This window comes from Chrysochloris asiatica, unplaced genomic scaffold (assembly GCF_000296735.1).
Source record: "Chrysochloris asiatica unplaced genomic scaffold, ChrAsi1.0 scaffold00378, whole genome shotgun sequence".
In the NCBI taxonomy this organism is placed as follows: Eukaryota; Metazoa; Chordata; class Mammalia; order Afrosoricida; family Chrysochloridae; genus Chrysochloris; species Chrysochloris asiatica.
Window position 1 is genome coordinate 800,644 of NW_006408896.1, and position 12,608 is coordinate 813,251.

The window sequence follows — 12,608 nt, forward strand, 5'->3', positions numbered from 1 at the left end:
TCTGTGTGGGTGGGGGGACCTGGGGGAGGAACTGCTGTCTGTATGGGTGGGGGGACCTGGGGGAGGAACTGCTATCTGTATGGGTGGGGGGACTTGGGGGAGGGACTACTGTCTGCGAGGGGAGGGGACCTGGGGGAGGGACTACTGTATGTATGGGTGGGCCAGGTGGGGAGTCAGGGGGCTGTGCTCTTAAGTGTGTCCCTGCTTGTCACCCCCCAGGATCGTGTGTGTGATCGAGGCCTCTGAGGAACCATCCACGGGGGGTGTCGAGGTGGACGTCAATGGGAAGCTGGGCCACTCGCCACCTCATGTGCAGTTTACTTACCAAGTGTGTGCTCAGCCCCGGGGTGTGAAAGTGTCTGTCAGGGTGGGGAGGGGGCAGCGGCATCTGTGGTCCCCGAGACCCTGACCATAATGCCCTTATTGTTCTCCTAGCAACCCCAGCCAGACCACGTGGACCCGAAGCAGGGGCCACAGGCAGGTGGCACCTTGCTGACCATCACTGGCACCAACCTGGACACGGGCTCCAAGGAGGACGTGCGGGTGACCCTCAACAACGTCCCTTGTAATGTGTGGGTGTCGTCTGCAGGCCAGTTGTGGCCCCTAGCGGGGGGCAGGGGGTCTAAGCTAACCTGCTGACCTTGGGTGGGGGTTGGGTCCAGAGTGAGGGGACACTGACATGCCCACCCCACCCCCCCTCACTCCAGAACAAAGTTTGGGGCAGAGCTGCAGTGCTTGACGGGTGCCCAGCAACAGCCGGGTGAAGCGCTCCTGGTGGTGGTCTATGGGGGCGCTCCAGTGCCCAGCCCTAATGTCATCTTCAGCTACCGAGAGAACCCAGTGCTGCGGGCCTTCGAGCCCATGTGTAGCTTCGTCAGGTACGTTCCCCTTAGCCACAGCCCCGCCCCAGCTACACCCACCCTCAGGTGCTGACTCAGCTGCTAGGAATGGGGAGCAGTGGGTTGTGGTGATAGGAGGTGGCCCTGGAAACCCCCCACTGCACCCAGCCAGGCAGTGGCTGACATCATCAGGCCCCTAGTCCCTGGCTCATTTGGGGCAGGAACCTGGATGGCAGGGCCACTGCTGGTTTCTTCCTGGGCCTCCAGCTTCTCTCCTCCCCTCAGTGGTGGCAGGAACATCAGCATCACAGGGCAGGGCTTTAACCTGATTCAGAAGTTTGCCATGGTGGTCATTGCTGAGCCGTTGAAGTCCTGGAGCCGAAGGCAGGAGGTTGGACCCCTGAAACTTGTGGAGGTCTGTGTATGGGCCCGGGGCAAGCAAGAGGGGGGCTAGAGCTGCACTCGGCTTGTCGAGCTCATCCTAACGGCCTGGCCTCCTCTCAGGTTGTGGGCACTGACTACGTGTACCACAATGACACCAAGGTGGTTTTCTCAACACCGGCCGTCCCCGAGGAGCCTGAGGCCTATAACCTCACAGTACTGTTGAAGATGGACGGACACAGTGTTCTGCTCCGCACCGAGACGGGCACTTTTGAGTATGTGGCCGACCCCACCTTTGAGAACTTCACGGATGGCGTCAAGAAGCAGGTCAACAAGCTCATCCACGCCCAGGTGAGGCCTGGTGGGGCCTCAGACAGCACCACCTTGAGAAGGGAGTGCTTGGGGCTCTGTGGGATAAGCACTGGACTGCTAAACGCAAGGTTGGCAGTTTAAACCTACCTGTCACACTGAGGGAGAAAGATGAGGCTTTGTGCTCCTGTAAAGATTGATACGGAGTCTCAGTGTAGTGCTGTGGGATAATGTACTGGACCACAAGGTAAGATTGAGCCACAAGCTTGGTGGTACAAACTCGTCAGTCACTCCTCGGAAAACCCTGAATGGTATAAGGGTTGCTGTGAGTTGGAATCAACTCAATGGCACTTAACAACAACAAAGATTGATATCCTCAGACACCCTAGATCGGGTTGCCCTCGTGGGTTACATGTTGAGCAGTTTGAATCCAAAAGGGGAAGCGGAAATAGAATAATTTATGCTGTTCAGTATTATTTTCTGTTAAATTGTTATTCAACTATGTTTGTCAGCACAACAGAATGACCTAAAAGTGGAATAGAAACTCTAAATATGTTGCTAGGCCAATTAATTGGGATGTCCCATGAATCCACGACTCTTTCATACCAAGAAACAAAATCCCATGAGATTTTTGGTTGTATATAATAAGCCTCAGCAGCCACTTGTTTTTTCTGTTTTGTTTTGTTGTAGCCAATGTTGTAAATATGTCTATTACACAACTTTTACAATTTCACTTTGTACAAGCATTGAACTCATGGACAGCAAGAACAGTAGCTGCCTGCATAGCCCTACTCTTAACCAATGTGATGTTCCCATTACTGACATATAGTAAATCCGCTATTCAATGTATATATTCATTCTACAATTTTAGGCTTTGTTGTTTAGTTCTAGAATTTTTAATAAACCGTTTTCATATCATTAAAAAAAAAAGGGGGCGGGAGAAGAGGAGGCTTTCTGCTCCCTTTAAAGATTTACAGATTTGGAAACCCTAGGTTCTGAGTTGAAATCAACTTGATGGATTTGGATTTGGGGGTCCTGATGGGGTGAAGTTCTTGGGAAAAGGGCCTGAGTCCTGCCCTCCAGGAAGACCAGTGTGTAGGGCGAAAGCCAGGGTCTCACCTGCAGGAGGACTGGCAGGGGGTCTGGTCTTGGAGCAGAATAAATCCAGCCAGTGTAGCCTCTGACTGTCCCCACTCCACAGGGCACCAACCTGAACAAGGCAATGACGCTACAGGAGGCAGAAGCCTTCGTGGGCGCCGAGCGCTGCATCATGAAGACACTGACCGAGACCGATTTGTACTGCGAGCCCCCCGAGGTGCAGCCCCCACCCAAACGGCGGCAGAAGCGGGACACAACTCACAACCTACCTGAGTTCATTGTGCGTGTTGGGAGATGGGGACAAGGGGCACCTGACACAGCCAGAGCAGGCCTCGCTGACTGACCCCTCCACACAGGTCAAGTTCGGCTCCCGCGAGTGGATACTGGGCCGTGTGGAGTACGATACACGTGTCAGCGACGTAGCCCTCAGACTCGGCCTCATCCTGCCACTGGTCATCGTACCCATGGTGGCCATTATCGCCGTGTCTGTCTACTGCTACTGGTCAGCTCCCACCCCGCCCTGCCTGCCCCCACCCTCCCTGAGGCCTCCCATGAGAGCCTGCCCCAAGCCCGGACCCCACCTTCCCTGTGCCTCTAGGAGGAAGAGCCAGCAGGCAGAACGTGAGTATGAGAAGATCAAGTCCCAGCTGGAAGGTCTGGAGGAGAGCGTGCGTGACCGCTGCAAGAAGGAGTTCACAGGTGGGGGGGTGCCCTGGGCCAGGATTGGGTGGTGTGGGGAGGTGGGGGTGGCACCTCACCTCAGCCCCCCCGTCCCACAGACCTGATGATCGAGATGGAAGACCAGACCAATGACGTGCACGAGGCTGGCATCCCAGTGCTAGACTACAAGACCTACACAGACCGCGTCTTCTTCCTGCCCTCCAAGGATGGTGACAAGGATGTGATGATCACAGGCAAGCTGGACATCCCCGAGTCCCGACGGCCCACTGTGGAACAGGCCCTCTACCAGTTCTCCAACCTACTGAACAGCAAGTCCTTCCTCATCAACGTGAGCTGCTGGGCTGCGGGGGGCGGGGCGGGGGTCCTGACCAGAGGCATGGGTCCTGAGTGTCCTGCATCCACAGTTCATCCACACACTGGAGAACCAGCGCGAATTCTCAGCGCGCGCCAAGGTCTACTTTGCGTCGCTGCTAACGGTTGCTCTGCACGGGAAGCTGGAGTACTACACGGACATCATGCGCACACTCTTCCTGGAGCTGATGGAGCAGTACGTGGTGGCCAAGAACCCCAAGCTGATGCTGCGCAGGTATGCGGGCACACGAGGTGCGTGCAAAGGGGAGAGGACCAGGGCAGCCAGAGCCCAGCTTCACTGGGACTCCAGATGGGAGCACTCTCACAGCCCTGGACTTAACGGGTCACGTGACCCGCAGGATGGGCTGTGTCCTGGTCACGTGACCAGTGGCATGGGGTCTGCTTCGTGTATGTGTAAAAGTTTGCATGTCAGGCTGCACCTGTGAGACCTGGCAGGGGACCCAAGCCTGGCTGGGGTGACCATGAGGGTTTGGGGGTTCAGGACCCTTGCTACTGGCCTCTTCTGGGACTGCAGGTCAGAGACGGTAGTGGAGAGAATGCTGTCCAATTGGATGTCCATCTGCCTGTACCAGTATCTCAAGGTGGGTCCAGGCCCCACCAAACATTGCCTGCTTCTTGGCTGCCCTCCCCTTGTGGGCAGGCCCCACCCACACTGACCCCCTGCGTCACCCCAGGAAAGCGCTGGTGAGCCCTTGTACAAGCTGTTTAAGGCCATCAAGCATCAGGTGGAGAAGGGGCCGGTGGACGCTGTGCAGAAAAAGGCCAAGTACACCCTCAACGACACGGGACTACTGGGAGACGACATAGAGTACGCACCCCTGGTGAGCAGGAAGTGGGTGATGGTGACAGAACTCAGTCCCCAGGCACTATGCTGGGGACCCTCAGTGGGGTCCCTGGTACAGGTGAGCCAGACAGAGAAGAACGTGGGAGTCCTCGCGATCTCGTTCCTGGACCTATGTTGTAGTGAGAGGAGGCACAACCTTGGCAGGTGTGAGGGAACAGTGTGTGTAGGGCCCCTGGTGGTCTTCCTGCCCCCTGAGCCTGTACAGGCCCTGAGGCCCGGTGAGCTTGTGTGCTGTGTGGTTCTGAATGGTGATTCCCTGTGTCCTCTGCAGACGGTGAGCGTGATTGTCCAGGACGAAGGGATCGATGCCATTCCCGTCAAGGTCCTCAACTGTGACACCATCTCCCAGGTCAAGGAGAAGATCATTGACCAGGTGTACCGCACGCAGCCCTGCTCCCGCTGGCCCAAGGCAGAGAGCGTGGTCCTGGGTGAGCTGGAAGGCTGGCCCGACATGGGGTGCTGGCGGGGGTCGGGGGGTGGGGGCCCAGGTTCAAGCAAGCTGGGCTGTCTACTGCAGAATGGCGTCCCGGGTCCACGGCACAGACTCTGTCGGACTTAGACTTGACCTCACAGCGAGATGGCCGGTGGAAGCGCGTCAACACACTAATGCACTACAATGTGAGTGCAGGCAGTGGGGGATTGGGGCCAGCGGGCAGCTCGGCCTGGTGTGGTCTGCGTGCCTGCCTCACACCTATGTCCACCAGGTCCGGGATGGAGCCACGCTCATCCTGTCCAAGGTGGGGGTCTCTCAGCAGCCCGAGGACAGCCAGCAGGACCTGCCAGGAGAGCGTGAGTCTTCCTCTCATGCGCCCCCTCACCCCTGTGAAGGTCAGCATAGGAGTAGCGTTCACCTCGGGGCACCCCACCCATTTCTAACTGGGTGGGAGCAACAGCGCGTATTGGGGTCCTTGGGCCTTTGCGGGTCCTCAGCATGCGCCTCCTCACCTCCCTACAGGCCACGCCCTCCTGGAGGAGGAAAACCGTGTGTGGCACCTGGTTCGTCCCACCGATGAGGTGGATGAGGGCAAGCCTAAACGAGGTAGCATGAAGGAGAAGGAGCGCACGAAGGCCATCACTGAGATCTACCTGACCAGGCTGCTCTCGGTCAAGGTGTGTGTCCAGCTGCAGCTAGGACCCTGGGGGCACCTGGCAGGCCGGCACTCACTGACCAGTGTCCACCCCACCCACAGGGTACGCTGCAGCAGTTTGTGGACAACTTCTTCCAGAGTGTGCTGGCTCCCAGCCACGCGGTCCCCCCTGCCGTCAAGTACTTCTTTGACTTCCTGGATGAACAGGCGGAGAAGTACGACATTCGGGACGAAGACACCATCCACATCTGGAAGACCAACAGGTGGGGCTTATCCACAGCGGCCCCTGGCAGCTCCCGGCCCTCCAGCCCCTGACCGCTGAACCTTGACTGCCCACCCTCTCACCTCAGTTTGCCGCTCCGCTTCTGGGTGAACATTCTCAAGAACCCGCACTTCATCTTTGACGTGCACGTGCATGAGGTGGTGGACGCCTCACTGTCGGTCATTGCTCAGACCTTCATGGACGCCTGCACAAGGACAGAGCACAAGCTGAGTCGTGTGCGTGGGGCAGCCAGTGGGGTGTCAGTGAGGGTGGTGGGCAGAGACTGGAGAGTTAGTGGGCAGCCAGTGGGGTGTCAGTGAGGCTGCTGGGCAGAGACTGGACAGTTAGTGGGCAGTGGGGGGGGGATGTCAGGAGTACAGGCGAGGTCTACAGCAGGTAGGGAAGGGGGTCTGCAGCCTCTGGTGCCCACAAAGGGACTGTGCCCATCGGCCCCACATGTGGGAGCCTGGCATCCAGCTGGGCTCCATCCCTGGTGGGGCCGCCGCTGTCAGCCTGGTGTCATCTGGACCCTTCTGCCCACAGGACTCCCCCAGCAACAAGCTACTCTATGCCAAGGAAATTTCTACCTACAAGAAGATGGTGGAGGAGTGAGTGTCTGCATCCCTTCCCCTTCCTCAGGGCCCCTCCCTCGGCTCCCCCTCCCCTTCTGTAACTGTTCATCCCCCCACAGTTACTACAAAGGGATCCGCCAGATGGTACAAGTCAGCGACCAGGACATGAACACGCACTTGGCAGAGATTTCCCGGGTAAGGGGGTGAGGGCTGGGGAGTGGGTGAATGGAGGCCCACCCATCCTTCGGGCACCCAGCCTGTTTCAGGTGAGGGTGTGACTATGGGGGGTGCAGTAGATACACCTATGTGACTGCGGCTGAGGGGGGCAGTGTGGAGGGCTGTGATATGTGAGCAGCTCTAAGCTGCTTGGCATGTCCATGTCTGTGGCTGAACGTCCCAGTGGGAGGGACAGACACTGTCTGTTTAGTGGGGGAAGGAGTAGATGTGAACCTTGGTCATTTGTCCATCTGTAGCCCACCTGTGTGAGTGGGAGGGTGTGACCCTTTGTGTCCACCTACATCCATGGCACCACACAAAGCCACATCCCAGTCTACCTGCTCCCCTTAAGGACCATTCTCCAGGGCTAGATGCGTGCAGAGGCTGAGGTCCTACTACCCCGAACTCGGGTCACACCGCCCCGAACTCAGGTCACACCGCCCCAATCCAGGTCACACCGCCCCATCCTAGGTCACACCGCCCCTAACACAGTTCCCACCGCCCCAACCCAGGTCACACCGCCCCATCTTAGGTCACACGGCCCTGAATGCAGGTCACACCGCCCCTAACACAGTTCCCACTGCTCCATCCTAGGTCACACCGCCCTGAACCCAGGTCATACCATCCTTACCTCAGCTTATACCACCCCTTCCCCAGCTCACATTGTCTCTACTCCTACTTATTGCACCCCTACCTGTCTGGGGTCATATCACCCCTGCCTCCTCCGACTCATACTTCCCTGCTTCCCCAGGCACACACGGACTCCCTGAACACCCTTGTGGCCCTACACCAGCTCTACCAGTATACGCAGAAGTACTATGATGAGGTAAGCAGGTCACAACCTCACAGGGACAGAAGGGCACTGGGCAGCCGCTTGCCAGTGGCCCTCAAACATTGGTGATTCACCCTTAGATCATTAATGCCCTGGAGGAGGACCCCGCCGCCCAAAAGATGCAGCTGGCCTTCCGCCTGCAGCAGATTGCAGCCGCGCTGGAGAACAAGGTCACAGACCTCTGACCTCCGGGACCAACAGCCCTGCCTTTCTCTCTGACCAGCAGAGGACGAGCTGCCTCGGCTTCGCAGCTCCTCAGCCTTCAGTAGGTGCGGACTCACGTAGCGTCTTTCTCCTGAGCAATATTAATATTGCCCGAGAGCTGCCGGCCACTGCTCGGCCCAGCCAGCACCAGCTCCCTCCGGAACCAGCATCAGGTTTGTCTTTGTGTCCACTCTCCTGAGCGATTCGCAAACGTGCCTTAGGCGCCTGACGCCCAGTGGGCCATGGTGGCCGCTCAGACACCGCCTCAGCCCCGGGCGCACCAGCCACACCACCTCAAGCACGGGGAGCCCGGCCCGCTTCCCTGGGCGGTCAGCAGTTCCTGCGCCCTGGACTCTGTCTGTCTGTGTCCGGGATGAGAAGAGAACAAGCGGTACAATGCCTTCCTGACCTCACCCTCTCCCTTGCGGGCACCGTCGACCTAAGTAAACTCAAGTAGGCCGCCTGGGCCCCACCTCAAAGGTCAATCTGGACGTCAGACGTCGAGGCCTGAGCAGCCAGAGGGGACCCCAGCAGATGGGTCCTGGTCTCTGGCCTGTCAGACAGGCGGTCCTCACCAGGAATCCTCCCTACCCCACCCCCTTTTGTAAATCTTGTTCATTGTCAATCAAATATAGTGATCTTTTTCATGCTGTGGGTGGGCTGGATTCCTCCCAGGGTTGAAGTCACCTGTCCCCACCCCAGTGCCTCTGTTCCCAACACAGTCCATCAGGACTCCTGCCTGTAGTAGTTCTGAGGGTGGAGGCTACACCCCAAACCTAGCTCTCACTTCTGGGGAGCCCTGAGGATCAGACATCCTTTCATCAGACCCTGGGACCCCCCGCCTCCAAGAGATGGGAGGGGTGGTGCTCTGTGGTCAGCAGCATTCTGGTCCTGGGGCATGGAAGGGGGTTGGGTACAGCTCGGCCTAAACTTGATCCGGGAACAGAACAGTTTGTAGGATGAGAGGGGGCGGCAAGGAGGCTAACCTCAAGCATGGACAGAGGCATCATGGCCACTTCCGCCAAGGCCAGAGTCAACTGGATTCTGCCGGGATGGCTGCCACCTGGTGGCCAAAATATCTCCCGGCCTCCAACCAGCCAGAGCTGGGCTGCCAAGAGGAGGTGTGGCACCCATCTGCACTCCCTGCTTTTAAGATGCGGTTAGAGGAGGCTTCCTCATGGTCAGAATTATGAGATCAAGGTGGCTAACCAGGCGCCCAGGGGAACCCAAAGGTCAGCATTGGACGGGGGACATGTTACAACCAGAATGGAGGCTCAGCTGTAGTCAGTGAGGGGTGTTGGGGAAAGGCCATTGTATCTAAACCCCAGAGGACTAGGTAGGGAGTCACATAGGGACCACAATGACCTGTCCTCTGAACATTGAAACCACCCCTTGTCTGACCTCCATTTACCCACCTGCTTCCTCCCCAGAGCTTACCTGAACCAGAACGGTGTTTGCTGAGGGTGTGGCTTGGCTGTGCCAGAAGAGGAGGTTGAGGTGGGGACACCAGGCACATCTGGACAGTTTTAAGGGGCTCAGCGACGGAAAGGGCTTCCCTGGAGGAGACCTGATGTGTGTGTGTGTGTCGGGGGGGGGTTTGGGGTAGGGCCTCTCCCACTCCCCATTGGGGATGGGAGGGTTGATGGACACCATGGTTGTGTGGCTGAACCTATCAGGACCCAGTCCCCAGGGGAAACAGCTAGGAGGTAGAGCCAGGATCTACCCACCAAGGGCAGAAAGGCTAGGGGCATGCTGGGTGAGAGAGAAAACCAGGACAGGAGAGGTGAGGACAGGGCAGCTAAGGGTCATAAGAACACAGGGGGGGGTGGTGGACAGGAGTTGTGGTCAGAGGTATAGCAAGGACACCGAGGGGACTCCACTGTCATGAAAACGAGGAGCATCTCAGCACCTGCGAGGCAGAGAGCCCGCAGTGACACCCCATCCACCCCATCCCATCCCCCTTGGCTGGTGGAACCTTCCCAGGCTTGGCCTCCCCTGAATTCGATTCAAGCCTGAGGCCTAGCTATGGGGTCAGGTCCTCTTGAGATAGTCCAGCTAAAGTCAGGGGCTGGAGCCATGAAACCAACAAAATACAGCTGCAGCACATGCTCTCGGACTGTGCACAAACAGTGCGCACCATTTGGTCATCCAGCACGTTCTTGCTGAGCACTGGTTCTGCGCCCTGCCCATCTTTGAACACTGGATAAACAGGGTGTGGCCATCGGGGAATTTCCACCGTGTCCAAACAATCCCAACCCAAGCAGAAAGGGCATTTGGTAGCTTCCTATAAGGAAGTATGGCTGGGTCCAGGTACACACATGGTGTTTTTGGTATAAGTAAGATCACTGGGGGTGGGCAGCCCTGGCCTGTGCCTCCCATCCTAGATATGGCACTGGCTGAGGAGAAGGGTACCTCCTGAAGGGGGCAGTCCCATTCTAGTCATAGGAAACAATGGCGGGCATCATCCCCAAGGAAGGGGTACTGGACACCCAACTGATGTCCCCTTTTCCTTTCTAAAGACCAGTTGCTGTTGAGTACTGTCAGGAAATCCAAACGAGGTGCTGATCATGTACTTGGCAATTCAAACCATGGGGCACCCTGATTTGGACAAAGGCAGTGGGGCCCAGTCTGGGGGTGTAAGGGAAAGACCTGGGAACCAGGAAGTCTGACTTCCAGACTGGGTCCCTTCAGCCACCTTCACCCCCACCCCACAGAGCAGCCAGACAAGAGGGAATGGGTCAGTAAGAACACTCGTCACCCCGTAGCTTAGGTTCAGACCTAACAACGCTGTGTCCAGACTAGACTTCCCTGCTCACCTTCAGTAGCAGGGCAGTCCGCAGTGTGAAGGGACCTGGGGTCTTGAAGCTAGCGTGCCTAGGGGTGGGCAGGGTTACACAAGCTTCCTGCTTTTCCTCCCAGTCTACCAGGAGGAGGGAGAGGTGGGGTGGCGGCAAGGGCTCAGGTGGGTATAGCCTAGTTAATCGTATTCTCCAGCCCCTAGACCTTGAAGCGGAACACAGGGATCTCTAGCCCTTAACCAGCTTTGTTCACATTAATGGAAAATACAGCCGAGTGAGGGGAGGATCCTAGTCTGACAGGGATGGTGGGTGGACATGAAGAGAAGGTGGGTTTTGATATTTAATGTAGGGATAGAAAGGAGCCCTGGTGGTGCTGTGGGTAAGCACTGGGTTGCTAACCAACCAGCTGCTCCAAGTGAGTCAATGAAGCTGTGTGCCCCCATAAAGCCCTACACTCCTGGAACTCCTGTATAGGGTCATTGTGAGTCAGAATTGGCTGGTGCAGTGGGTTTGAGTGGAGGGAGACCCCCGGTCCTGGGGGGAGGAGATTCCCCTTGATCCAGCCTCCAGCCTGTCTCCCCCCTGCTGAATGCTCCCCTGCACCAGGGTCTGCCCGCCCCGCCCCGCCCCGCCCCTTGTTTCCTTAGTGGAGTTTTCGCTCCTTCACCAGCAGGGGTCCCTAGTAGGGGCTTCCCCAAGCCCTGTCTGCCCTCTTGTGGTAAATGTCCTCTAACGACAACCTGCCCCCTCTCCCCCACCCTCCCGTAGAGGGCCCCAGGGAACAGAGAGTTCTGCCGGCCACTTCACCACACCAGGCCGCCGAGCCCTATTTATCCCTGACCCTTCACTGCTAGAAGAAGGGCAGGCGTGGAGCCCCTAGGAAGGGGCGGGTAGGATGTCGGTCGCCATGGGAACGCACACAAAGGAGCTCCCCTTCCCCGCGGGTGGCCTTTTGGCCACGGTTCCCACACCCTAGAGGCCTTGGCTCCCGCCCCTTTATTCCGCTTTAGCTGCAGCTCCATTGACTTTGCACAAAACCTCCGCTCTCTCCGCTGGTGCAGAGAAGGCTTCTTCCTCTAGCACTCCCCACCCCCTGGGGTAGGGAGGGACTTTCTTTGGACTCTGAATAGGAGGAGGGCGTTCTCACTCCACCCACCCAGAGCGCCTGCGCCAGGCTCTGGAACATACACCTCAGCAGGAAGCCTTGGTAGCGTAGTGGTTACGAATCGGGCTGCAAACCGCAAGGTCAGCAGTTCGAGACTATCAGCTGATCCACGGGAGAAAGATGAGCCTTCTTCTGCTCCTATAAAGAGTTACAGCCTCGGAAACCCTGCTCAGGGTCGCTATGGGTCGGGACTGACTCGACTCGACTCGATGGCACTTAACAAAAGCCTTATCTTAACAGCGTACTGTCTGGATTTGCGCTGTATCGTAATGACTTTTGGTTGGTTGCCTTGCCAATATTTAAAATTCATGAGATTTCAAACAAAAACTCGGATTTTCACTTCTTTTGAAAAAAGTGTAAGCCTGGCCACTTCAGGCCTGAATTCCATCTTCCCAGCACCCATACCACCCTCCAGGGTGGGTGGAGGTCAGGAGCCACGTGTGGCAAAGCTCTGAACCCGTCATCTTAAAGCGGAAGCAGAAGTAGACTGAGGTCCCGAGCGCTAGGAAAACGGTATAGGATGTTTGGTGGTCGGGGAACAGCCTCCTGCTCCCCATTAAAGCACTGAAGGCCACGTGAAGACGCTGACCTGTCCTCTTGCAAGTCACCTGCTCATCCGCTGTGCGGACTGAACTCGAAGCCTTTATCCGCAGAGGCGGCTGTTAGTTGCAGGTAAAGCGAATAAGCTTCAGGGAAGCTGGATAGGGAAAAAGGTATCCAACAACAACAAGGAGGCACGGCACCCCAAACGCCCCGCCCCTCGTGGCTGCTGTCCCTGGTCCTGACGGCTCCCCAGACCCAGGCAGTCAACACCTTTCCTAGAGCCCGCTAACTCGCTAAGGGTCGCCAGTGGACCGAATGGTTCATCCGGAAGTGCGATCGCCAACACGGAGAGGAACCAGGCACCGCTACTTGCCACGGCAGAGGTGGCCCTGACCAACACCTTC

The 12,608-nt window shown here is 57.5% G+C and overlaps 1 protein-coding gene across 1 annotated transcript in view; it reads left to right on the forward strand.

Moving 5' to 3' along the window:
* PLXNB2 (plexin B2) overlaps positions 1 to 7,679 on the forward strand; it is a 13,919-nt gene extending 6,240 nt beyond the window's left edge. The window contains exons 14-35 of the mRNA XM_006876392.1: positions 220 to 328; positions 436 to 572; positions 708 to 878; positions 1,125 to 1,254; positions 1,344 to 1,571; positions 2,731 to 2,907; positions 2,984 to 3,129; positions 3,226 to 3,326; positions 3,407 to 3,636; positions 3,713 to 3,894; positions 4,195 to 4,261; positions 4,355 to 4,501; positions 4,796 to 4,952; positions 5,042 to 5,142; positions 5,229 to 5,313; positions 5,480 to 5,634; positions 5,715 to 5,875; positions 5,963 to 6,110; positions 6,418 to 6,482; positions 6,566 to 6,641; positions 7,414 to 7,488; positions 7,575 to 7,679. Coding sequence (XP_006876454.1) covers positions 220 to 328; positions 436 to 572; positions 708 to 878; positions 1,125 to 1,254; positions 1,344 to 1,571; positions 2,731 to 2,907; positions 2,984 to 3,129; positions 3,226 to 3,326; positions 3,407 to 3,636; positions 3,713 to 3,894; positions 4,195 to 4,261; positions 4,355 to 4,501; positions 4,796 to 4,952; positions 5,042 to 5,142; positions 5,229 to 5,313; positions 5,480 to 5,634; positions 5,715 to 5,875; positions 5,963 to 6,110; positions 6,418 to 6,482; positions 6,566 to 6,641; positions 7,414 to 7,488; positions 7,575 to 7,679 — 2,953 coding nt within the window. The remainder of the gene's footprint in view (positions 1 to 219; positions 329 to 435; positions 573 to 707; positions 879 to 1,124; positions 1,255 to 1,343; positions 1,572 to 2,730; positions 2,908 to 2,983; positions 3,130 to 3,225; positions 3,327 to 3,406; positions 3,637 to 3,712; positions 3,895 to 4,194; positions 4,262 to 4,354; positions 4,502 to 4,795; positions 4,953 to 5,041; positions 5,143 to 5,228; positions 5,314 to 5,479; positions 5,635 to 5,714; positions 5,876 to 5,962; positions 6,111 to 6,417; positions 6,483 to 6,565; positions 6,642 to 7,413; positions 7,489 to 7,574) is intronic.
* The last annotated feature ends 4,929 nt before the right edge of the window (positions 7,680 to 12,608 follow it).